General features: G+C 38.3%; 1 protein-coding gene across 3 annotated transcripts in view; it reads left to right on the top strand.

Annotated features, from left to right (window-relative positions):
- The window catches only part of KCNAB1 (potassium voltage-gated channel subfamily A regulatory beta subunit 1), a 169,519-nt gene that overhangs the window by 107,509 nt on the left and 34,763 nt on the right, over nt 1-27,247 (top strand). For all 3 annotated transcript variants that reach the window (XM_007426302.3, XM_015887756.2, XM_007426301.2), the window contains exons 3-6: nt 13,651-13,688; nt 15,545-15,624; nt 17,948-17,992; nt 19,728-19,772. In XM_007426302.3, coding sequence (XP_007426364.2) covers nt 13,651-13,688; nt 15,545-15,624; nt 17,948-17,992; nt 19,728-19,772 — 208 coding nt within the window. The remainder of the gene's footprint in view (nt 1-13,650; nt 13,689-15,544; nt 15,625-17,947; nt 17,993-19,727; nt 19,773-27,247) is intronic.

Raw genomic sequence — 27,247 nt, 5'->3', positions numbered from 1 at the left:
ATAAGCTTTTCAGTGCTGTGGAATCCATGGATGACAGCAAAAATGTAATAATCAAATGTGACAGTTCCCAAGGCTTTGTAGAGCCTGGAATCAGATTTATCTTGAGGAAATTTATCATATGACCAGAGAGAATCAGTCCACCAGATTATAATTGGAACTTGTTTGTTCCTAAATTCCTTATTTATTTAGATGACTTTCTAGATATTAAGTCAGCTCAGAGTAAGTGGTAGTCAGTATTCTTACTGGAGACCTGTAAACTACAGTAAAAAGAATTCTTAATTCGTAACACAGAGACTTCAGCTACTTACCACCTAAATTATGGCCCCATTTTACCTGAATTTTGTTTGAGGGAAAATTCCTAAATGTTAATGTGACTTCCTAAAGATATTGTTTAGAGTACAGCTTCTTTCCTGAGAGCTCTAAAAGTGAAGTTACTGAGTAGTATATGAACACATAAGTCCTGTCTCTTAATGCATGGAACAATCTGGTTTTCAAAACAACATCTATCTGGGTGCTGGGAATAAATTACTCAGCCATTCCTCTTATTTAATCCTGAATACCCATGCAGAAAATAATGTATGCAACCAATATAATGAAACTCTTCTCCATATTACTTAGCTATTAGAGGAAGGCAGAAGTTGTCCTAAGTAATACTGTATAAAACTGATTGACTTTCATTGAGACAGGAACTTTGGTTTAAACCTGGAATGGCATGTTCTAGAGAGTAGAGGAGATGGCTTGACAGAGAGAGGGAAGATCTATTACCAAGGCAACAAACAGAAAAACATGGCTTAAGCCCATACAAAGGATGAAAATTGCAAAATCATCTAAGGCAGACACTCCCCTAATTCACATGAAAATGAAAGAAGGAGGAGGGGAAGCACATTCAGACTTGCAAGATTCTGTTACTATAGCCATTCTAATAAAAATCGTTTTAGGCTTATGCAGTGTCTGTTATTTGTCCTGGGCTACCTTGTAGGGTTGACACACATAGAACTGAAGTGAAAAGTGGACTGAAAGGACCAAATATATGGTATCAGCAGTGTATTCCTACTGCTTATACCCAGTTTCCCTATACATTCTCTCTTTTTTGAGTCAGGGGGAGTAAATCATTGGTATTCAACACAAAACACCAAAATGAGATGGGGTGCAGTCAGGAGATCAACAGTGCAAATCCAATTGAAGCCTGGACAAATTTTATGGCAATTGCCAGCCAGTGATAGTGTTCCTTGCCTAAGGTAGAACTAGCCCCCAATATTTGTCATGGTGCAGAACTTAAGCAGTAGTTCTTTTTACTAGAATAATTGTGTTCCATGGGGCTGGATTAAGGAATTTGGGGCTCAGAGAAGCACCGGGTTTGGATCTCACACTCTGTAGCCCACCCCTGGATTAACATTACAGATGGATTCCTGAAAAAAAGTGATGCTTAAACCATGTATTCAGAATAACCATAGAACCTGAACTGGAAAGTCAGACAGACAGAGAGAGAGAAAGAGAAAGAAGGAAAGAAGGATGAAATCTATTGAACACAAACATCTAAATACTTACTTCTTTAGTTTTTTAAAGCCATTTTTGGCTTCTTTATATGATTCCCTTGGCAGGTAGAAAAACTGCTTTTATTTCTTAAGTGTTGTTTTCCTTGCTTTCTATCTTTCACTTCAGCTACACAAGGAAAACAACAAAAATCCATCACACAAGAGATCTCCTACTTCCAGAAATAGTGTCCACTTGTCTCTGCCCATTCAGTCTGGGGGGGAGGGGCTCCGAGTCCTGTCAACTAAAGAATATCATCTTGCAGGACCCAGGAAATGCACCTACTCTGTTGCAATTCCCAATTGTAGTTTGGTCTTTGGTCACTTAATATATTGGTTTTTAGTTGTAAGCTACAGTACATGACTCCCAGACAGTTGGGTAAAATAAAATAAAATAAAGTAAAATAATATGATACTGAAACTGGTTGTCACCTGTCAATGTAGCATGCAGGTAGGTTACTTGAAGGACTGCCTATCCCTCATGGTTTCAGCCCATCCTGCCAGATCTGGCCAAGTTGGCATGCTCCAGGTCCCTTCAGTGAAGCAGTGTTGCCTTGTGGGGCCTCGGAAATATGCCTTCTCTGCCATGGCACCTGCCTTATGGAATGGCCTCCCCCTAGATATATGGATGACCCTGACCCAACTGGCAATTCAGAAAGCAGTGAAGACCTAGCTTTTACCCCAGACACAGGGGCTAGGATGTTGATGGAGATGCCATTGTTGTGTTTATCTAAGGATGCAAGATTTTGTTGGTGCCCTAACTTTGGGTTGTTGTTTTTTCCCCTGTTTTAATAGATTTATTTTGTTCTGAAAGTACAAATCTCCCTCCATCTCCTTTACAGCCTGAGAAGTTAGGGAGGGTCCCTTCTGAACCTCTTTCTCCAATCATTATGCAGCTGTGGGCTATGCCGTCTCTTATCTGACCGTTTCCTAGGCAGCATCTCTTTGGTGGATTTTTGACCATACCAAATTAAATGAATTATTTTGTTTGGGTATTTGGGAATAAGCTAGCTAGCCAATGCTGTTTTCCCTTGACAAAATGTTATGAAGATTCTGTCTTTATATTCAATTTGGGTAAGCATAACACTTCTCTAACAGACAAATTTCTCAGTTTCTTTTTGTTCTTCCCCACCACTACAAGCACTTTTCTTTCACAGGCATACACACCTTTTCTGTTTTCTACCACTGTTCCACATCTTTCACTTGTATACACACACTTTTTTTAGAAGGGCCACATCCATGTAGCTGCTTTGCTGTGTTCTCTTCCCATCCTGGAACCATCAAAGACTAATACCATTCTAAATCTTTGAAGAGATAAACAAAATCAAGTTTTCTTTTTAAAAAAGTAACTCACAAGATATGATATATGAAGCTTGATTTGCAAGGATAATGCAATACTCTCAACAAATCATAAGGTGGTGCTAGTCCTCTATGAATAGTCATATTGGGAAAGAGATTATTTTTAAATTATATATTGGGTCCCAGGAAGTTAAAGTATAATAGGGAGAACCATTGCCTGAATAATTCTGGTATTTGTAGGTATAGACACATCACTGCATCTGAATACTTTTTCCAAGGCCTTTATTGCTACTCTACCAAGTGCTAGTCTATAGTGTATTTCCTGACTGCTGGTTCCTTTATTGTTGACAGTTGTCCTTAAAAAGCTGAAAGCCATTCACCACTTCAATATCTTTATTGTCAACTCCTCTCTTCTGCCTTTGGCTAATTACTACCCTAGGTGCCCAGATTTCCAGCACCCAAGTTGTTTCCTTGTTCCTCATGGCATGTACCAGCTTCCCTCCAGTCTGTACCAGCTTCACTCATTTTGCCAACTTTACTGCAACCCCCGGGTTATATATTTTTATTGTCTTGACATATGATCTTTCATGATGGAGCTACTCCACTATCTGTGGACATGGCTTATAGGATTTGTATATTTAAATTATTTTAACATGTTTTGTGTACAGTGGAACCTCAGTTCACGAACTTAATTCATTCTGCGACTCTGGTCGCAACCCAGATTGGTCGCGACCCGAAGCAAATCTTCCCATAAGGTTCAATGTAATTACCGTTAATCCATTCTGGTGTGGAGGACAGGGAGGCGGCTATTGCTTGGAGGGAGAGTCCCCCTCCCTACGACCACGTGTCAGGGGCGGAAAATGGCCGGGGACCACGTGTCAGGGGTGGAAAAATGACCACGGACCATGTGTCAGGGGCGGAAAATGGCCGGGGACCACGTGTCAGGGGTGGAAAAATGACCACGGACCATGTGTCAGGGGCGGAAAATGGCCGGGGACCATGTGTCAGGGGCGGAAAAATGGCCACGGACCACGTGTCAGGGGCAGGAAAATGGCCACGGACCGTGTCACGGGAGGGAAAATGGCCGCAGATCCTGTTCGTGACCCAATCCAGCGTTGGCGAATGGAGGCAAAATTCTGTGACCAGAGCTGTTCGTGACCCGAATTGGTCGTGAACAGAAGCATTCGTGACCCGAGGCACCACTGTATATGCTTTATTGCATTTCAAATTCTTTAAACTTACTATAAACCCTAATCAACTTTGCCAAGGATTGCACTGTCTGGGGATTCTTGGAATTGAAATCCAATAACCAAGGAGCAATTCAGCTTGGGAAAGGTTGTCTCAGAGGATTTTGATGGCTAATCTTAAGTTCTTGTCCTTGCTGGAAACATTTAAAACGGGGCTGAAGCTGATTTATCATGTCAGATCTGAAAATCTAGAATTATCAGCTGAAGATTTTGGAGACAGTTTATTGGAAATCTTGGTCAACTATGCATAATCAATGCACCATAGTAAATATATCTTAGTAAATATATATTTGCAGTTTGTTCTCTTTCTCCATACTTTTGAGATACTCAGCCATTACCATGACATTGTGCAGTTGTTTATTATAGAGGAAATAATTACATGTTCTCTTTGCTACCTTTTTAAAAATCCCAAGTGAGATAGGTAATGGTATTCCATCTTTTCATCTTTTGTTTTTATAAAATACATTTCATTCACATAGCCTAAAACAGGAATTTCTTTATATAATCCTAATTTTGGAAGTAAAACGAATGGCGGCTTACCACCTAATTATTATAAATGGTTGTCTGCGTGGTCTGAGTGCTAAGAATCCCCTTGGAGATCCTGCGAGAACGGATCTCCAAGGGGAAATGTACATATGTCCAGTGGAAAGTGTGATCTTCTTCTGACAACTCTTCGAGTGAGAAATTTAATTGGCTTTTTCATTCCTTTCAGCTCATAATCAGTTGGAAATATCGAATGTTTATAGTAGTTATCTAAGTTCAAAATGTTTCAGTAATAACATATTTAACAACAAGTTTGAAACCATTTGATATTGGGGAACAGTTTGTGACACGTGCTGCTCTTAGGAAGCAATGCTTAATTCATTAATCATTCCAAACTAGCTCGGTATACTGTTCCCCACCCCCAGATTCTGAGTCATGCACTTTGGGTAGTTGGGCTGTAAGAATATGCAGAAGATGTGGAGAGAACGAAATGCAGTCTTTTTTTTTTCTTTAACGGTACTGCCACCGTACCCAGCAGTTTGAATCAGTGTTATCATTCTTGAATCCCTGCTGAAATCCTGCTGCACAATGCATGTCACGTGGAAGAGGTGAATATATTGTGTCTACATGTCTGAGTGTAGATTTTTGGTTTTTTTCTTTCTTTTTGAAAAAATCATGCAGCTTTTGGGAACGTATATTGGATTTGCGGTTAGATTTATTGCTGGTAAGGATGCTTGAGAATTGAATGTGTCAGAATAAACTAATCCTGGAGTCCTGGAATGCACTTATCCTTTGGATTCCTCATTTGTTTGGATTTTTCAGCATTGCCCTCGATTTTAAAAAGTGCACTATTTTTATTTTATGCATATAAAATGAGTACTTCAGGAATAAATGCATTTTAAAATGTATATTTTGTGAGAAAGTTATTAAAATGTTTATGTAAATATGTAGGCAAATGCAGCATTTGAGGCTGAACTTGAAACAAAGCAACAAAACCCCTTTAAGTCTTACAAAATGAAGGCTAGCGTTGAATGGAATGAATGTATGGTTAAATGTCCTGAAATGTAGAAACAGATTGGGCTGTCTACCGTAGGTACCCAAGAAATAACTGAATTGAAAACTATTAGAGAAATAGATTTTTTCAAAATGACATAAATAAATACATGAATTGGGCTATGGGTCTTCTGGTTTGGCAATTCGTAGAAAAAAAGAAACACGTCTATTCAGGTAACATTACTATTACTAAGCTTGCTCCCAACTTTAAACTTCAAAAACCAACATATTTTCCACACTGTACTGTTCTTATCTTATCTCAGACTGTGCAATACATAGAATAACCAGTCTTTCTAATCACAATGGTTTCCTTGTTCATCCTCCAATAGAAGAGAATATCTGTAGCTCAGGGTTGAACTGTGGAGTTCTTGGTACTCTCAGAGCTTGGATATTTGCTTGCAGATATTTCATTACCCAACTTGGTAGCATCATCAGGGCGAGTGACTGTGGGGTTTGCTGCCTATTTTTCATCCTCTTCGTGACTTAGGTGCAGGCATTGTGACCTAGGTTAACAAATCTGTGAGGAAGCAGATTTCTTCATGGCATATTACAGTGCAATCCTAATGGGACATAGGAGCATTTCAGTGACGGATTAATCCCCAAATCCCAAGCTCTGATAGCAACCAGCACTTTAGAGCAGCATTTCAGTTACTGTGATGAAATGTATCTACGAGGAGGAGAGTTGGGAGATCAAGGCTATCAGGAAAGAGGGGGTTCATTCCAGGAGGGAGGCAAGAGGCAGAATAGTCTGCAGGGGGAGCATGGGAAGGGAAAGAGGTTCAGGATAGCCACTCCCTAGAATCTCCCAGGGTATATCCGCTTGTAGTAGTATAGATTTAGTCTGGCAAGATTCTGTCTATAAGGTGTAAGCAAATAAAGGAACCTTACTCAACTGGACTGTTTCATCATTCTGAGGCTGAGCCTGACACTTACTTACTTACCTATCTGTCTGTCCATCCATCCCTCTGTCCGTACATCATGATTGCTTCAAGATTCCCCTGGATCAAAGGCATGGAACAGAACTGGAAGGATTTGGGGACCTTCCAATTCAAAGTTCCTCTTGTCCATTCCTCTCCAGTCTGCACTTTTTGGGGACCTGATGAGGCAGGATTTCTTAGTCTCAGAAAATACCATTAGCAGAGCTTAGAAGGGAGGCAGAATTATTTTATTTTATTTTATTTTATTTTATTTATTTATTTATTATTAAACTTGTATGCTGCCCATCTCCCCCCAGTGGGTGACCCTGGGTGGCTCACAGTTAAAATCAAAAACCCCATCAACAATTAGACATACCCCATAAATAATAAAATTAATTAATCCATCAAAAATCAAGTATAAAAACAAACCCTGTACATTGTCTTGTAGGGGGGCCCTAATCTTACAATTTTGGTGACATCGTACTAGCAGGTTACCTATCATTAAACTATAATCATATATAGATAATTATATTGTTTAAATCTATACAAGGCATAGATGTTTGTCTGAGGAAAGAACATTTGGCATGGCTAACATTAAAAACAACGCACATAGAGACACAAAACATATTTTTAATTAAAGTGTACAACTCGTTAAGCTATGTGCCCCCAGAGGTTGCTATCTCCCCAACAGACTTGCATTATATATAATTTTTAGCTTGCTCACTCCCAGTCTATAGATATTTCATTTCATGTATGCCACTGCAAATTAAGGCCAGCCTTTCACAAAGATAGACCAAAAGAGCCGCCCAGAGTCATTTGGAGTCAGGTGGTGCCTAAATCGAATAATTAAATTAAATCCCCCAACTATCCATCTGAATACAACGATAATCACTTTGAAGCAAGTTAAAATATCCATCGTGTGGTTTTAATATTGCCTTTCATATGGTTTCACAAATATTTATTGATTGATTTTGTCTTGAGAGTTCCTCTTATAACAGCTGGCCAGTCCCATGTTGTGGGATTGAAAAGACATCAATGGAAAGTTGATGGAGTTCAGTGGTCAAAAACATACTTTTGCCAGAAACATGTAGAACGTTTAATCCTGTGCACCTCATATTTAAAAAATACCAGTAACATGGGAAAGATTTCTCCCCTGAAACCAAGGGATGTCAGAGGAACATAGATAGCTTTATGAAGCTGCTTCCTATGTTCTGAATTTAAAAAGAAAACAAAACTCCACCACTTTGCATCTTAGAATAATCATGGTTTCTCCACTGACAATCAGCAGGGTGCGTGTTCTGAGTTGTTATGCCCAATATTTCAGTAATGGAAGCAATCAACTAGTATGCTTGTTCTTTATGCTCTGGATTTTCATATTCCAACTTGTGGGCAAAAGCATTTGTAATTTACCTCTGCCTCAAAAATTAAATATTCTCAAAGTCTTGTTCATAACAATCTTTCTTGAATTGCTTGTAAATTGGTTTAAGATTTATCTCATTCCTTTGGTAATACGTTACTTTAGAAATAAATATAATGGAAATGATTGAAAATGAAATTGTCTTCGAAGGAAGGATTGTAAGAGCTTTCATAGAGAATGAAAGAATCTGTGAAAGTAAATTTTAGAACTGGAAAAATCTGCATTCTGCAGACACTTTTTTAGCTACCATTATTGCTATCACTTCATTCCTGTGTTGTCATTTTTTTTACATTTTTACATTTGCTCTGCCAATCATTCTGCCATCTCCCCAGTTGTTTCATTTTCTGCTGCAGCACAGAATTTATTTAATTCCTCCTAACATGCCATGCTATTTTGCTTGCTGAACGTCTGTCGGAATGTCATTACCTTCGGGTTTTGTACTTCTTAAATTCTGCAATAAACTTCTCTCATCAAAATATGCATTAACATGTTTTAGAAAAGTATTAGGGAAATGAACTTGCAAAAAAATATATATATTGGAACAAATTGAATATAATATATTCACAGATGATTTTGCACACAAAAATCCATAGAAATGTACATATCCATAAATGAATGTGAACATAGAATTCACCTATAGTTGAAAATATGCAATACTAGAGAAACGTTTCCATTTGTCCATCTTTGGTCTTCTCCTCAGACAACTGGGGCACCAGATTGATTCTATTTTATAAGAGAGCACTAATGCTTAACATTCATATATCACTTCACATATGGTAACTACTATGACTATAGTCTGGAATTTCTGGAAGGCACAGCCAGTCTATCTGGAGGTGCCACATTCACTGGAAGAAGTGAATATTAAAATTGATATCTTCACTTGAAATGCAAAAACAAATCTTGTGCGAACCACAAGCAGAATCATAATTATTTTGTCCCCTTGTAGTTAAACTTTTCAAACAACAGTTCAAATTAAGAGTTTTCAGAAATGGTAGGAGTCCTTCAAAATTTTAGTTGATAGAACTTTCTTTTTTTTTTTTTTTATCCGCACTCAATCGTGACCGATTCTGCGGCAACTGCCTGGACGAGTCCCTGCAGTTTTCAAGGCAAGGTGTTTTGGAAGTGGTTTGCCATTGCCTCCTTCCTAGAGCAGAGCCCAGCTGGCGAGCACAGGAAGCGCGGTTTCCGTTGCTTCACGCCTTTTTCAGGCATGCACGGTTTCCGCACTACTGGCAACTGCTCCCATCTCCTTTTGCAAGGTGCCGCCAGCATTTTTCCTCCCACTGGGGTGAGAGTACACATTTATCTACTCACATAAGTTTTCAAGCTGCTGGGTTGGCAGGAGCTGGGGAAGAAGCAGGAGCTCACTCTGCTGCGTGGAGCTGGGCTCGAAACACTGAAGTGTCAACTGTTTCTGGCCAGCAACTTTCAGCGTCATTAAGCCGCTGCGCCACCGTGTCCCCTAGATCTTTCATAATACCATACTATTCCACTAAAACCACAGAAGCTTTGAGATGTTAATTTACCATACTATTTTTATTCAACCATACAGGTTATTTTGTTTTCTAAATTAACTCCATTAATTTTTTTTTTTTTTTTGTCATTTTGTTGGTCTCACTTCTCTTCCAAGCTTCATAAATGCATAGTAAACTATCCCTGCCCACAAGGAACTTAGCCAATATATAAAAAAGAAAAGCAGTATGAGGAAAATCAAAGAAAAAAATCATCTACTAAAGGACTGCTATTTGACGAACATCATGATGTAATAGGAAATACATTCATTCAGGATGTGTATCTCCATAATCCTATCCTGATTATATATTGGTCTATTAATACATTTTATAAGATTGGTCTATAAATACATTTTGGAACCAGTGGACTAATGTGGAATTTTGAGAGTCTTCTGTGCCAGCAAAATGAAATTAGGCTACTCATGACAGTTCTACAGAGAGGAGTCTTCTACAGTCTGGCCTCCACAGAGAAACATACAGATAGTGCTCTTTAGTGGCCATATAGAAAAACTTTTCATTTTCCCAAGCTTTTTAATTAGGCCTGATATCTGGTGACCATATGGACACATGCTTGCCATCTCGAACTGTTCCAAGTGATCATCTGCTGCTCTTCTGAGGACATTATAGTGATCCTGTGATCAAATCTATCCACTGTACTTGTTGTTTTCCTCTTCTACTTCTCTCAACTTTCCCAAGCATAATGGTTCTTCTCGTCCATCATCAGCTTACATCATAGGCACAAGGTACATGAGCTTCTGCATGCTTTTGATTTTCTCAAGGAAGTGCTCACTCTTTATTTGGTCCAGGTTCGGTTTTTGGATCATTCTTGCATCCATGGTATTCTTAGTAATATCTCCAAATTCATAATTCAAAGGCAGTTCTCTTCTTTGGTTATTTCTTAGTATTAGGTTTTCACACCTGTACATTACCACTGGAAAACTGCTTTAATTATTCTGATCTTTATTGTCACAGAAATACTGTGACAGAAATAATACCCTCCATTATCTTGGCTGTCATTACTGTCTTGATATGTGTAAGGGCTCAGTAGCTTCAAGGACCTTGAGAGTAGCACTCATCAGAACTTGTCTTGCTTGTAAGGCAGAAGGGGGATGATGATGAAGCTACTAATGGGTCATCCCCAACAGAAGTGTGGGCAGGTGGGATTCTGCAAGTGTGAGAGAAGCCAAAACACTTTGAAGAAGGAACTCCACAGTCTGTCCCAGAAAAAGGCAGTGACAAACCAATTCTATATTTTTGCCAAAAAAAAGCTATACAAGCATGGCTGTAACATTTAGATCAATTTGGGTGCCAGAGGGTGAGACTGCCGTGTCAGAAGGCAGTTCATTGATTCCTAGAAAAGAGTGCTGAATTTTCACAAGCAGATCTGGAGGTCATGATGTGGCCAGATCAAATCTGCAAGGAGGTTTAGTCCCTGATGGACAATACTGAAACAAGAGTTTCTCAATTTATAAGAACAAATCTATTGGTATCTTTTAAATCTGCCCTGTTTTTTCCTTTCATCCCATGGCCATTTTTTATTAAACTTTTAAAATATTGCAATTAATATTTCATTTTAAAAAGTAGTTATAAATTTACATTATTGTAAATAAACTAAATCACTATGTTACAATTTTTTTTAACCTGTTCAATCGTGTCCAATTCTCGGAGGCTGCCTGGACAAGTCCCTGCAGTTTTCTTGGCAAGGTTTTTCAGAAGTAATTAGCCATTGCCTCTTTCCTAGGGCTGAGAGAAAGTGACTGGCCCAAGGTCACCCAATTGGCTTTGCGCCAATTACTGTTGTACAAATAATTTTAAAAGGAACCCAACCCTACTATATAAGGAGAGGTTTATGGTGAGAAAATAAGAAGAAAAAAACTTAAGCCACAGGGGGAAAAAAGAAAAAAACAGACAACAAAGACACATTCCCACAAAAGAAAACCTGTATATACCTGCAACAAAAATACCATAATCCCGTCAGCTTTCCTACATCTCTAGCATAGAAAAGATGAGTGCCAGCTTTTTAAAAACACTTTTGAGGGGTCCAGTAGAACTTAATGGATATTTTGAATTGTATGAGATTTTGTTTGAGATTTTGTTTGGATTTATTGTGTCACCTATACTTTATTTGTGAACTGACTTGGAGACCTTTGGCAACGAGAGGGGAATACAATAATGTTAGGCCATAGCTAGTATGTATGTGTTAGGTGCTTGAATTATATCTGCAGGAGATGTCCATCTTCTTGATTTGTAGGGAATTCTTGCATAGTGTTATTTTTGAAAGCCTCCAGATACATGACTTGTCTAAAACTAGGAAAATACTGATGGTGCTTTATAAAATTTTCTCACTATTGCCCCAGTTCAAGCCCTGTATTACAGCATGCATACACTGAGTTTGGCATCTTTGGGGTTGCTCTGTAACTGTGACTGAATCAAAGTGACATGGTAACTAGGTAACAATGTGCAAAGGGTGATGTTTTAATTCAATTTTTCACACTTCAGCACTCTGCTTTCCACATCACAATGTGTAAAGCTTTCCCGTGAGAACAGAAACAAAGGCTATTTCAGTTTTTACTGATCAGCAGGGTCTAACAATTTTTTACCTCTATGTATTAAACAAAGGAAGGGATTTTTTCTTTTCCTCACTGGCAGATACTGAATATTGAAAACCTGTCCTTTGAAACAAGGAAGGTTGCTGAGAAGAAATAATTGAAGGATTGGTCAGCCAATGTTGCAAGTATCCTTGAATAACACAGTTCAGGAGTATTTGCTCGTGGGAACGAGCAAGTAATGTGTGTATGTATTGTCATCTTCCAGGTTATACAAGCATGAATTGCAGAAACCAAGTACATTGCATGTACTCTTTAGAACCATATTACAATAAAGTTATACAGTAAGCATATTAGAACATTTTGCTGTATTCGTGTGTTTGGTTTGTAATTACAAAAATTAAATATAAAAATTTATCTGTATTTTATCTGTGGATATTTTAAGTTAATTCTGATGAAGTGGCTTGGTTTTCTTGTGCTAACTTCTCACTTTGAGAAAGATAGACCTTTTACTTCTTTATTCATTTAAAAGACTAACAGAATTTCTGTGATGCAAGCTTTTGGGGAAATAGCAGGCCCTTGTCCAGCTCCATTTATTCCCATTGAATTTATTGCAAATAGATTGTATTCTTAATTTATTTATCTATCATAAAAAAAGAAAAGAAAGATGATACAAAATTGAATCTAATGCAGACAGTACAAAGAATGTCATATAATCAGGGTCTACCTCCTGAGCTCCTACTGATTGTAGAATAACAAAAATCCCCTTACTGCCTCGCCACACACAAGAGAATAACGTTGTTTCATGTTTTTAGCACAGATATAGTCAGTACATGTTTTCAGTATGTGTAGTTCTCTGCACTTCTCTTGTGGTTTATTTAGAAAACTGTGGGCTTAAAGGAAGATCGATTATAAAAAATGTAAAACAAAAGCACTGAAATGCTCCAGAGGCTTCTGGGCTACATTCTACTATTGCATTACAAACTTCCTGCAAGTTGCAAGGATGCATTGATGGCATGTCAGCATAGCTCGTTTCAGGATGCCAAAGCAGCTGAATTGGGGAAGGGGAAGATCCATTCCAATGTATAGAGGAAGAGAGAAATTGCAGGAATAAATTGGTGAACTGAGGGAGAAGGAAGATTAATGGTTTGAGTTCATGAGCCAGGGTATAGCAAGAATTCCCCCCAGTGGGAAAAGAACCACCCACAATGGAGGCCAAATTGCAGCACATCAGAGGAAAATGCCAGCTTTGCTGCTGTTTCTGAGAAACCAGAGAAGAGTTAGAAATAAATTAGCTTGACTCCCAAAGACAGATGTGGCTTATCAATTCTGACACTGATCATAGAGCCATCCATGCTAGTGGTATGGAAGCATCCATATCATCTCAAGACATTTCCATCCATGTCCTTCAAAAGGGAGGAATCCCTACTTAGTTAAAACAAAGCTGTTTAGGGAGCTGGAACTGGTCAGCTAGTACAGTGGTTAAAATTCCGTGTCCATGAAGTACTTTCTCATAAAGTAATGGATCCCTCAAACAAATCAAACATCAGGAGATCCTATAAGGAACAAATGTCCTAATTATAATGTATTTTGGTTTAAGAAAAGTATGCCCTAAACATTAACCAATCTCTTTGTCACTTTCTAGGGACCTGGGTCACGTTTGGAGGTCAAATTTCAGATGAGGTGAGTGATGTGTCATTTAATGACAATCTAGAAAACAGAACTGGAGTAATCTAGAAATAAATACGTACATTTAATGTTTTAATTAAAATTATAAGCCATGTCACAGAAATCTGTATAAATTGAAACTATTTCTGCCACAGGATATAGCAAATAATGATCATATAGAGGAACCAAAACCTCATGTCTCTTAATCAAGTTGAATGTATAGTATTTTATCTATAGTAATGTAGCAACCCAGTTTAAATTTGACCAACTTGCTCTCCAAAGAAAGTAATATGGAACTCATAGCATATGCTTTAAAGCTAGGGCAGGTTTATTCTGGGTTTTGGCTAAATAAAAATCTAGAGGGATCTTACAGGGCTAGTTGACAAGACTGATGTACCTCCCCTCTCTCCTTGTCCTCTCCATGGCCTGTGTGTAGCCTGCTGGCCAATTTTCTCAGCAGCTTCCTTTTTTTTTTCTTTTTTTTTAGATTTTTTATCTCAACTTATTGTTTTTATAAATAATTCAAGGCAGTGAACATACCTAATGCTCCTTCCTCCTCCTATTTTCCCCACAACAATAACCCTGTGAAGTGAGTTGGGCTGAGAGAGAGTGACTCACCCAAAGTCACCCAGGTGGCTTTCATGCCTAAGGCGGGACAAGAACTCACACTCTCCTGCTTTCTAGCCTGGTGTCTTAACCACTAAACGAAACTGGCTCTCTTTCCTTTACCTCCCCTTAGCTACCACCCTTGAGTTCAAGCACAGGATACCCAACTAGCTGGCTCACTCCTCCCTGATCTTCCCAGGGTCTCTCTTTCCCTTACCTGCAGTTGCTAATGGCCTTGCCTTTTTCCTGCTGTCCACCTCCTGAAACAGGCATGCCATAGCCAAGCTGAGACCAATATCACTCGGCCATTCCCAGATAAAGCACTGTACATTTTTTGGTCCAGAGATAGACCACCTAAAACTGGCTGTTCCATGTATACTGCCAAGGTGCTATAGTAAAGCTATTAAGAGAATGAAATGCAAATCAGGGAATCTCAAATCTCTGTTCTTAGACGCATGGTCCATCACTTCACATAATATAATATATTGGGTGTTTTCTAGCCACTCCAACTTCCGATGTTCCCTATAATTTATACCGCTTTAAGTTATAATGTGCCCATTTATGTAGGAGAAATCAACTCTCATTGAATTCAGTGGGCCTTTTTTTTTGGAGTGTATATGCATACTTCAACATTTCTTTGACTGTGGAAAATAGCATTTTTTTCTTAACCTGATCTTTAAAGATAGGCTCTCCTGTTCCAATTATGGGGACTTGCTTTCACCCAAATATGCTTAGACTTGCGATGTCAAGCTGCAGTCCTCAGTAGTTAGTACTAAAATAAAATTAAAGCCAAAGATTCTTATGATTTCTTAAATGCTTATGAATGTATTGTAGCATAAATTTTCATGGTTGGGAATTTATTATGTATATCACAATAAAGCTTATTTGATAAACAGTTAACTATCAAGTGGTTTATTACAGTGTGGACTATATATCATATAAAGCTTAAGTGTTGAAAGTGATTACAAGCCAATTTCAAACCATGAGTTAGGAAGCTGATGTGCTTAACTACTTGGAATTAGTGTGAACAAAGGTCCCAGGTTCAAAAAGGGGAGTATTGGTAAGAAATAGCAACGATGTTCTTTCCTGCATCCCTAAGTTCTGTCCACTGTCCATGATTTAAAAATTGACCTATATTTGGTAATAAAGTCTGATTCATCTCTGGGCAACTATTTCATTATGAGTCATTCCTGCAAAGTTTGGAAGATTGGGAAGGGAGAGTTTTTATATTTCTGAGATTAATTTCATGTCTCTGTTTCCAAAAGGTGGCTGAACAGCTGATGACAATTGCTTATGAAAGTGGCGTGAATCTCTTTGACACGGCAGAGGTATATGCAGCTGGAAAGTATGTATCAATGCTCCTATTATTCCTGTCATAGATAGTGATCTTATTTCTCAGTTGAATGTTGTGGCTTTGCCAGTGGGAATCATGTAGGACAGTGGCTGAACTGTAGTTCATTTTTTAAAAATCCCACATTTAATCCTGGCCTCTCCATATAGGACTGGGAAAACTCCTGTTTGAAAACATGGAGATGTGCTGTTTATCAGTATCAACCAAATTAGGTTAGATGGATCAATGGAATTATTCAGTATAAGACAACTTCCTATGTTCTTGGACTAACAAGACAGAACGTAAGATAGAAGAAATGTGTTTGTTTAAATTAATGAGGATTCTCCTGTCTCCATTTCACATAACTGATATGGAGGCATTTAGCATCGTAGGACATATTACAGGAGAATTCCTACTAGCTTCATCAGCAGCTCAGTGAACTTCAGAATTTCACCCTCAACTTATCCCCCTAAACTTGCCAGTTCCATCTAAATAAGTAATTCCAGGCAATCTAAGAATGGGATACTGTCATTTCACTAGTCTCATAAAAATAACTGTTATAATATCTAGTTGTACTGGCTAAAGATTATGTGAGGTGAAGTATGAAAAGTACCATCTGAAAAGTACCAGGTTGATGGGAATCTGTTTTAAATCATGTTACAAGTGCTACTTCCTTGCACTTAAGTAAAACCAAAAGCTCTGTGCTGTGACTTTCATTGCACATTTTTGAACGTGCTTCTATCTGTTTCACATACTGTTGTGTTTAAAATTCTTGCGGCTGTTCTTCCGACAGGAAAACTAGGGATTTGTTTTATTCATTATATGAGTGGGACGGGAGATTCCCATAGTCCAATTTATTAGGATTACAGTAACTCCTTTGTGTTAATGTGATAATGGAAACTGCCTGAGCAAAATTTTTCACAAAATATCTCAAAAAATAGTCATTACTTTGAAAATTCTCTCCAGGTCTGCTGACAGATGGCTGCAACAGCTGGACCATTGTAGTAGGCAGAACTCAGGGAACAGAAGGAAACCATCACAACCAGGCCAGACTCATGCACAGCTTCTGTCTTGGTTGACACCATCATAAAGCAATGGAGTTCTCTGCAATAGCTCAGAGGTTTTGGGGAATTCCAGCAGCATGCTTATCCCATTTTCATCCATGTTTCTTTACATACATGCAAACATTACAAACACACAGAGACATAGGCAATCGATCTGATGTCCTTCTTGTTCGGTTTATCTGGATTTCCCTCAATTCTCAGGATCTCCATATATCTTATTTCTGCAATTCTCTGTGTGTACTGAATTTATTTATTTATTTTTATTTCAAATTTGTCACCACCCATCTCACTGTGGGGTGACTCTGGGGGGTTTACAGTAAAAATATCGTATTTAGGGACTTCAAATGCAGTAAGGCTTATATAACACTTACTCTGAACCTGGATTCCTCTAGATTTTAGTCTCCAATCTCAAGATATTCATTAGAACCAAAAACAAAAGGCTTTGAACTTGTAAAATGTGAAGAAATACTTACTTAGAGGTAAAAGAATATTGGAAGACTGCTTTCTGAAAAAAATACTAACATTTCATAAGACAGTTTGAGCACAACAAAAAGTATTCTGTACCTTGCAGATGTGATCCAAGGCACCACAGGCTGTTTGGTTTGTATTTTGTGACCAGATGATTAGGTGATATTTTCTGAGTAAAAATTATGATGTGTTGCTCTCCATGGACACAAACTTTGCTGTGACATTTGGAGACAGAGTAAAATGATTCAGAGAGAGAGAGAGAGAGAGAAAGAGAGAGAGAGAGAATAAAACATTGATTCACATGTGACTTAACATCTATGATATTTATATTGCCTCTCTACCTCAAAGATAAGGACTAAGATGCATGCAGTCATAAGCTGATATATGCATCAGTCTTTTGTCCTTGTTTGCAACATCTTCATTCCTCCTTTTATACAAGTCAGCAACCAAAGTATTTTCTGTTCCCCCCAACTGAGAAACTGTTTCTGAACTGAAAAACTTCAAACCATGGCATAATTCCTTGGCATACTTAGAAGAACTATGAAATTATAGCTGATGAAAGACTTCTGTGCTTCATGTACAGCTAAAAGTGTATTTCATTTCTGCCCAGTTCCAACACTGAAGTTATTAGCTACATAAAAAAGAGGAGGAACAGGTGATCTATTCAAACTTTCAATATTCTCTTTGTATGAAACTGCAAATGATTAAATACGGATTGATATTGTGAATAGTGAAATGAATGGTCACCTGAAAAAATGAATTTTGAAAATACTTATTATATGTATATGTTTTTATTGTTCTTACAGGGCTGAAATTATTTTGGGAAACATTATAAAAAAGAAAGGCTGGAGGTAGGATGTTTTGTTTGTATGCTCTTTGTGTTATCTGTAGAATGGAGAACAATAAATTCAGACTCAGAGAACTCCTCCAGATTTTGCTGCTAAGGCTTTGCAGAACTGATCTCACATCCAAGCCTACTGCCTGGCTAATACTGAGCTTCTTATTTCTGCAAGAGACCATAGAGACCACCTTCTACCAACTGCTCTATTGACTATTTGTGTAAGAAGCTGGTATGCTCCAACACCTTGCCCTTATGGAGCTATTGGGTAGGCAAAGCTTTGAAGATGTCTTTAGATAAACACCAGGGACATGGTTCTAAGGCTGTGTAGCTTTTCCAAGTTTCTGTATATTTAGGTGTATACAGGTCCCAATTTTATTGAGATTGTCCTGGTTTTATGTATGTGTCCAGACATTCTACCAGCTTATAGAAAAATCCTAGGAAGTAATGCTGTAGGTGTCTATCTGCAGTAGTGTCACAGTTTTTCCCCTCTTTGTCTTCACAGAAAAAGGGAAAGGAAGGATGTTTAAGGACTAAACTCATTCTCTTACTTTGCCTGGAGGACATTGATTTAGCTATCTGTCAGAATTCAGTCCCCCTTTGTGCAAGCAGGTTATGAAAGACTGGTACCGTTCAACTTTACCTTTGTAAGCCCGTTGACCTTGTCCTGGTTCAAATGTTTGAAAATACAGCGCCTACATATATCCTCCCCAGAGTGCCTGTCTGAAAGTACTAGAGATTAGGGATGTGTAGATCATCAAAATTCTGCTTCTTTCTGCTGCTAATTTTTGCAGAGTAGTTTTCCCAGCCCAGCACTTTTTTACTGGAAAAAAAAAATCTGTAGAAAAACTTGCGAGACTGGGTAGAGATGGAAGTGGAGTTCACTTAATCCCTTTCCCTTTTTTAAACTTTAAAAGGCCCAGCATGCTGACAGTTTTTCAGAGAGATCATACCAGTCACATGATAATTCAGGGAAATAATGAAGAATGGAAGAAACTTCTCACTCTCTTTTTGAGGGAAGGAAGCAAAAGCACATAGTGTAACATAAGTCAGAAATGTTTTCAGGTGCCTGATACAAACAAACAAATGGATGAAATACCATATTTTGTGAGATGTACTGTATATGATTTTACTCCCAAGATCTTGAGAGATCTCATGAGACAATCCCATGAAATTTTAGCTACAGCTGCTACTTCTTCTTCCTACTACTTTCTACTGTTACTAACACTATTTTTAAATAAAACAGAACATAAAAAGAAAAAAAAAAGAACAATTGAATAAACAAAAGAAAGAATGATTTATCTTGTATTGCATTATTATATTACTATGGTATTTTTTAATTCTGGGGTTCCATGGGCACTCAGATGTTGTACATATTCATTGCCAACTGCTGACAAATGGGAACGTTCTGTAGCTGAGAGCTGCTTCAGCATGTATTTTAGATATTTGGCATGATGATAAGATGTCTCTACTTTATTTTCTCAAATCTCTCATACTATGGATGTTTTCTGAAGAAAAAAATTACACTGAGCATTCAGTCACAACACTACAACTTAACATGTAGAGGCCATGAGGTCAGCAACTGCGCTTTGTCTTTTAGATGACTTTCTCTTTAGAGCCATAGTTTAAATTGGACAAGCTCCTTTGAAGATGTAGGAGGTTAGGCCGCATTAGGAAGAACCGGGGACTAAAATGGTATTTATCTGTTTTGAACAAAATTGAAATGTTAATGTGTTTGGTTTGTTTAGGAGATCAAGTCTGGTCATTACAACAAAACTCTACTGGGGTGGAAAGTAAGTATACTGTGAATTCCTGTGCTACAGAAATAATATATTTCTCTCAGGGTGTGTGTGTGTATTTATACAGTATATGTATTTATATAATAAGCATCAACATGATGTGGTGCTGTTGGTTGGTCAAGGCACTAATTTGGTTCTTCCAAAAAAGAATAAGCAAGCCTTTTGATTTTAAAACTGGTTACTCTCTCAGTAAATACATGTAGAGAAGATCTTCTCATGCTAGAAAAGGAGAACTTATGGGAAATGCTCAGCATGTTAATGAGAGGGATGCTAAACTCTCTCCTGTTTCTCATTCTCCCCTTCAAAGGCCCTTTTTTGGATGGGCAATATGGGCAACATGGGCAAAGACAGCCTTTGACTGTATTTTTATGCTACCTTTCCCACAGCACATACAATCAAGCTGTAGAAAAGAAAAGGGAGTCTGAATTTCCATAACCAGTTTTACATCTGGTTGTAGAGCTCAGTTGGAGATAATGAATTTGCTGGAAAGATTTAAGTTTGGATCAACCAGTTTTTCTCTGCAAGCAACACATTGCAATGTCAACATGAACTGACAAGCTTGCATTTCCTGCACAGTAGCTTGGTTCATGCAAAATGCTAAATTGTAATGTAGCTTATCTGATTTATGGTCTAGCACACCCATTGTGTCTTATTCAATGAAGCAGAGTTAAAAACCATGGCTTAGCATGATCTGTAAATCACCAAAAGACTAGATTTGTCCAGAGAAGATTTGCTGAACTTAGATTTTTGCATAAAGTACAGGTTTAAACTGATAATTTGATACACATGCTCATAACACAGTTTAATTTTACAGTCAAATATCATGCCCATTTTCAAAAAGAAATTAAAATGCAACATATTTGGCAATGTAATATCTCATTTGAAGATTGAAATACATGAATCAAACTTGGCATTGGATTGTATATTTAGCACACAATGTGCAGTTTGAAGTTCAAACCATAAATATGACTCTTTGTAGGGAGTCCCAGAAATGTTGAAATACTGAGAAAAAGGATACTTCTCTTGAACACAGAAATATCACAATGAAACATGGGGTATTTCCCCATTTGTACCTAACCATAGCTAAACGTGTCCTTGCATCCTTTTTTCCTCATGTGGTTGCTTTTATGTCATCCCACTCATACCTGAGGCAATTTAACATTATCCTTGGCTGTTCCAGGGTTAAGATAGTCTTTTCCCCCTTAAGCAAGTAACAAGCCATGTAAATTTTGCTGTGGTTGCAATCTGACATGCTTCATCAACAATTCAGTCAGTGTCACAGTGAGATACTGGCCTGCCATCTGTTGCCCGTTTGAAGCTTTAGATTGGTGCAAGCACGCTCCCTTCCCTTTAGTCACTGTACATTGTCCTTCATAGCCATTCTTCTCTGGGCTGTAGGATAGTCTGAATGTTTCAAGCTAGGTAGTTTTCTGAACTCACCAAGTCTCCAAGTTGATCCTTAGACTAGCAGTGGTAGGAGGAGTTGCAGAATGAAGCAAGAGGGAGCCTCTCTATACTAGTTCACAGTGGACCTCTGACTGAGGTCGACAACCAGATGTTAACATTCAGAGACCTCTCTTGCCTGTCAGCTGTTGTTTGGGCTGCTTTTGAACATGGGTTTATGATCTTTCAGAAGAACCCTAAACCAGTAGTTAAAAATAGCCTTCACATCTGACAGATACACTGATGAATGGATGTAAGAGGAAGTAGGAGGAACCTCTCCCACTGCACCAAGCAACTGCCCCACACCCTTGTCATCTATTCATTGTGCTTCTTTTAAGCACAGTTTCAACAGTTTTCTGAAAGAGCAGTAAACCTGTGTTCAGAAGGAGTCTGAACATGAGTTTAGCACCCTCTCAGGAGGTCACTAAACCCATGTTTAAAAGTAGCCTGAAAAATCAACTAACCGGTGCTGAAGAGCTGTGTGGTGAAGTAGGATCTCTCCCACTTCATCCCACAACCTCCCAGTATATGTCACCTGCTTTTCAGGCATGCCAATAGATGCTACAATATAACAAGACATCTTCCCCCTTCTCCTGCCAGCTTCTTCCAGCCCTGGCAGCCTGAAGATGAGCTACCAGGGCTGGGAGGGATGGCATTAGAAGGGAAGAGGAGAGGTCTGGCTCATCTTCGTAAACTGGAAGGGGTGTCATCACCCTCTGTGCATTTATTTCATGGTGGAGAGAAAGAGTGAGTCTGAAAGGAAAGTGGTGTAATGGAATGCCTAACAGACCTTGGGAACAATGAGGGAACAGCAAGACAGTTACAAGGGGAAACCAGGCCATTACAGAACAGATTCTTGAGTCCTGGGAAAGAGAGAAGCATGAGTAGGCGACTCAGAGTAACTCCACCTTAAATCACACTAGGTAGAAGTTGTGTGGGAGATTGACTTTGGTAGGCTTTTGAGATTCTATTACTCTACTAGCAATAAATATCTTTCTGTAAATGGTTCTTGTTTCCCAGCCTCTTAGGGCTTAACAGGGGTGTCTGAAGTGACACAAATAAAATGTCATAATTTAGTAACCTCAGTATCTTCTGTTTTACATGTTATCTTAGAAGTTCTGAACATTATATCATAACCACATTTCTTCCTTTGCTGCTTCTCAGTTGCATAATTTCAACCATAAGACCTTTGGGGAACAGAATTCTCTTCCATGTAATACTTATTATCAGTTGGGGAACAGGGTAGGTGTGAATAATAGTCAGTTTTTGCAGAAATGAAAGCTTTTTATTAAATGTAAGAGAGTTAAAAATATCTGCCTCACCCATGGGCATACGCTCAGATCATTTCCTGCAGCAAGACCAAATCAAGAAGACCATTTTCTTTCATGGAGAATGGGGCCAGAGCTTGCGTTCAGGTGCTCTCACATTCTTGCTTGCTCTCTTTCTTCCCCCATAGAGGGATAAATGAAAAAGAAAATAATTTTTTCCTCTGTCATAGGACTGCCATACAAATTTTACTGGCTAAAATTATCTTCAGCCCTAGAATTAGAGACTAAATTTTTCAGAACTGAATGGGTTTTGCTTTAAAAATGCTTCATTCAGTTAAAAACAGGACAACAAGCCTGCACCTCATGATGCATCCTAAAAGAATACCTATTGTTGGAGAGGTGCCATGACCTATAGACAGCTGAGGGCTTCAATATCCCCTTTACTAGTTTATCAAGTTTTGGTTTAATCAAGTTTTATTATTATTATTAATTCAATTTATATAACCACCCATCTCCCCACGATGACTTGGGGTGGCTAACAACATTTAAAATCACAATGCAAACCATAATACCTATTATGACAACTGAGGTAAAAAACCAGTTTGCTACAAATCTGCCAAAAATCTCATGGACTCCAACTAACAATCCGACCCCCTGTCTTCAAAGCTTTCCAAAAAGCTGGCAGGGTCAGGGCCAATCTAATCTCAGGGGGGTGGGAGGTGGGAATGGTGTTCCAAAAGACACATACTGCTATAAAACTGCTTTCTAGAAGTGCAAAGGGTGGAGTCTGGATTGAATATGGAGCTTACTGGGAGAAGCCAGGGTAGAATTTCTGGCAGAATTTGATGAATTAAAGGGCTGGTTTGCTTATTAGAGATGCAACTCCAGAAACATTAATTCTTTGCATTTTTATCCTATTGAACAGCAGAGGCATTAGGAGTAGAGACAGTAAGCAAGGGATTCTCTCTTCGTTTCTTTCTTTGTCTGTGTTTTTCTTTTCTCTGACTGGAAAATTCCTCCTAGGATCTTCTCTTTGGCTTGTTTCCTACAGGGAAAATAGAACACTTCTTAGTTTCCTCTTGCCCCCAGTATGAGTACAGAAATCTAAAAAATACAGGTTTTCTGTCAGGCCTTCTTGACTTTCTGTGTCATATTCTTAATAACTTTACTTATCTTTTTGTATTTTAAGCATATGTCTGTAGATATTCTTCATGAATTTATTTCTACTCATACATGTATGCTCTGCTAAACTGGAACCCCAATGAATAAATTGAAAGATTCCCTCAAAATTTCCATGCAACTTTTATTACTGGGTGAAACTGAAGACTATGAAACAGGTTTATTTAGTGAAATATTTATAACCTATCTATATTAATTCTATTCCTCTCCTCAGCTTCACTGTTATTCTTCTCTATGTTCCATCTTGGTTGCCTGTGATTTTGATTTAATGGTGACACTATGCAAAGATCTTGTTCCTTTGGGTTGGAGGTTTCAGAACCTTTCCTCATTGTGGAAGTTGAATTGCCAGCAATACTGTAAATTGGGAACTTAAAAGGAAAGATTTCAAAGATGATTGCATGTCGGCTCTGCCAAAGCTATATCGGCAGTTGCTTCATCAGAAGAAAATGTTCAGCCCAATTAGCCACTGTGAACCCATATATCAAAGAAGTTATTTTCTTCTCTACCTAGCTAAGAGGTGCTGTAAAAGAAGTTAGATTCTGAGGACCGTCTCAGGAATGAGATCAATAGTTATCCTTTTTTCCCTCCCCCAACACCTCCTCAAATGGCTGCTCTGGAAGCCTATTTAAACCCTTTGGCTTTCATAAACATATATTTCAGAAGAACTCCCTCCCCCATTTGTTTTCCTTATTCTCCTTCTCATCCTCAGCATGAATGCTGCAGCTGAAAAAGGAAGAGTTTTGTGGATTCCATCCTATGCTCCAGGCAGAAGAATCATCTTTGTTTTACCAGATGCCAGATTAGGAGCAGAGGAGAGTGAGGGAAATGAAGATGCGGTTTCTTCTTTTCATTTTGGGATGGAGCTGCTTCAGACTCAAAACCTGTTCTCTTTTTTTCCAGCAGCATTGTTGCTCTCTGGACAGAGAGAGCAAACAGAACATGCAGCCTTCTCTGCCATTGACTTCTAGGAGGTCTCTGGAGCAGCAGAGAGCAGGAAGTAGTGAAGAGATTCCCCTCAGATCCGAAGAAAGCCTCAACTCCAATTTGTAGTTTAAATTTCAAATGAATTATCTGATTTTGTGTGTGTACATGCATGTGCATGTGTACATGCACACACACACACACACGTGGGCCTTTTATTAAGCCTGCAGGAGCATTCATCATCCCCAAGGCCCAATTAACTCCCTGAATGACTAGGAAGGTTTCTACATCTGTTACTTTTATTGTGGCCTTCATTTTCCATCAAGATGTCGAACAATTTTTAAAACATTTCACTTCTCAGTGTTTTAATGAGCAAGACAATAACACAACATGGCAAATAAAACAAAGTTAAACCAAAAGCAAAGAGCAGATGTCCCAAATCTCTTATTTTACCTTTAGATTTGAACCCTCGCCTACATCCATTTCTTCTTTACTTGCATGATGTCAGAATTCGTAGTCAGAAGTTTTAGACAAAAAGGACATTGGTGTCACACTTCTTCAGCACATGAAAAATAATTAAAACATGTACTAAGAATAATATTGTTGCTCCAAAATCTGCTCAGGAGAAAGAAGGGTGGAATCTCAGAACTTGGAAGGAGTCATTTGAGTCTATCTAATCAAAGCACGGCTCCGTTTGAGAATCCAGATGGAACAGGGATGTCTGCAAGGTGCAATCACAACAGTCAAGATGGCAGCCACCACAGTGTGATAGAAGCTCTGCCTGTTTTTTGTGTATGTCGTGTGTGTGACACCCATAAAATGAGTGGAACTTCAATCGTGCTATGGTGGCTACCATCTTGACTTCAGATACCCCTGAAATGAGAGCATCTAAGCCAGATGGCTGTCTCACCTCTGCTCAAACACATCTTGGGAAGGGAAGCCTATCTCCTCTCTTGGATCTACTGTCTGCTGCTCTTGTGAGGATTTGTTTTTCCTATCATTCAGTTGTAATCTCCTTCCTGTACCTTAAATCTATTACTACACATCCTGCACTCTGGAATAATTAAGAACAGGTCTTGACTTTCTGTGTGATATTCTTTGAGGTATTTGAAGAATGTCATATTGTCTGTAGTCTTCCCTTCTGAAAGCTAAACATGTCCAGCTGCTTCAATTTCTCATCACAGAACTTTCTAGTCCCTGATTATTCTTGAACCTATTTCGGTTTTTCTGAAACGCAGTAATTGGACCAACACAGAATAATGTAGAACTATTATTTCTCATGATTTGGAAACTATAGTTCTGTTGATGAAGCCTAAAATAGTATTTGCCTTTTTTACAGCCACACCACACTGCTGACTCATATTCAGTTTGCAGTTGGTTACTGTTCCTAGACCTTCTTCACATGTCCTGTTACCAAACCAGATATTCCCCATTTTATACCTGTGATTTTCACTTTTTTTTCCTAAGTGAAGTACTTTGCTTTTGATTCAGAGAATCACTTTAGGGTAATCGTTGCTTTATCACACATATTGTGAGGTAAATGGTGTGCCGATGAGCCATTTAAAGATTGTGACATCACACATGTCCTTGTTTTCCAAGCGAATTCAGGGAAATATGGGAAGAAAACTCATCCATTGAGTACATAAGCTTGTGGTTATGCTCATGCTGTCTGCTGCTATTAATACAATGCACTCCCAGGATGGTATACCAAAAGCTGATCAGGACTGAATTCAGCAGATAGCGGTGTTTGTCTTCATAATATCTAATTCCCTTTTTTTTTCAATTCATTTCTATGCATGAGCAGTTTAGGAGGTCTCACAAACTTTTTAAAAACTTGATCAGGCTTGCATAGGCAAAGCCTGAGCACTTGGAAAACACACTCCAGGCCTTGTTTTTGCTTTCTAAGTTTGAGAACTTCTGTGTTATATAAATTAAAAGTTAATTATGAAGTGACATATTTATTTCCTGCCTGAGCATAACCACAATGAAATATAGTAATTCATTTTATTCATGGGGGAATCACGTCTTTTTGTTTATCATATTAGGGGATGGTAGTAATGCAAAGTTTAAGAACCTCTGCTTTAACCTATCAATATTTATTTTAATTTTATTTCTGTCTTCTGATACACAAGGTATCCCACACAATTTTTGTCTTACCTGCAAATCTGATAATAATTTAATCTCTTCAAATCATTACTAAAAATATCAAAGAGTAGAGAACTTGGAAATGATCCTTGTGACAACCCCCCACCCCCAATTCCTCTCTCCATTTTAATGACAATGAATGAATTACTCCTTTGAATACAGTTTTTGCTCCAGCTATGTATCCACTTAATTGTAATGTTATCCAGGTCAATTTAGTTACTTTGCTAGTCAGCATGTGATGGGCTACTTTGTCATATGCTTTGCTGAAATGAAGCTATATTACATCTACAACATTACCTTAATCTACTAAGGAGGTAAACTAATAAAAAAATAAAATAGTCTGTTAGGATAAATTCTAGTCAAATTCATACCAATGTCTAATCGTTATTACATTGTTTGCAAGATGATTCCAGTTTGCTCTTTATGAACTGCTCTAGAATCTTCCCAGTTATGTGTCATACTGACAGTCAATAGTATCCTGGATCTTCTTTTTTCCTCTTTCTGAAGATTGAA

This window comes from Python bivittatus, unplaced genomic scaffold (assembly GCF_059951505.1).
Source record: "Python bivittatus isolate LINGU-HERP-01145 unplaced genomic scaffold, Pbiv_v1 ctg000980_np1212, whole genome shotgun sequence".
Lineage (NCBI taxonomy): Eukaryota > Metazoa > Chordata > Lepidosauria > Squamata > Pythonidae > Python > Python bivittatus.
The sequence above is the reverse complement of the archived record's forward strand: the minus strand, read 5'-3'. Positions and strand labels throughout refer to the sequence as shown.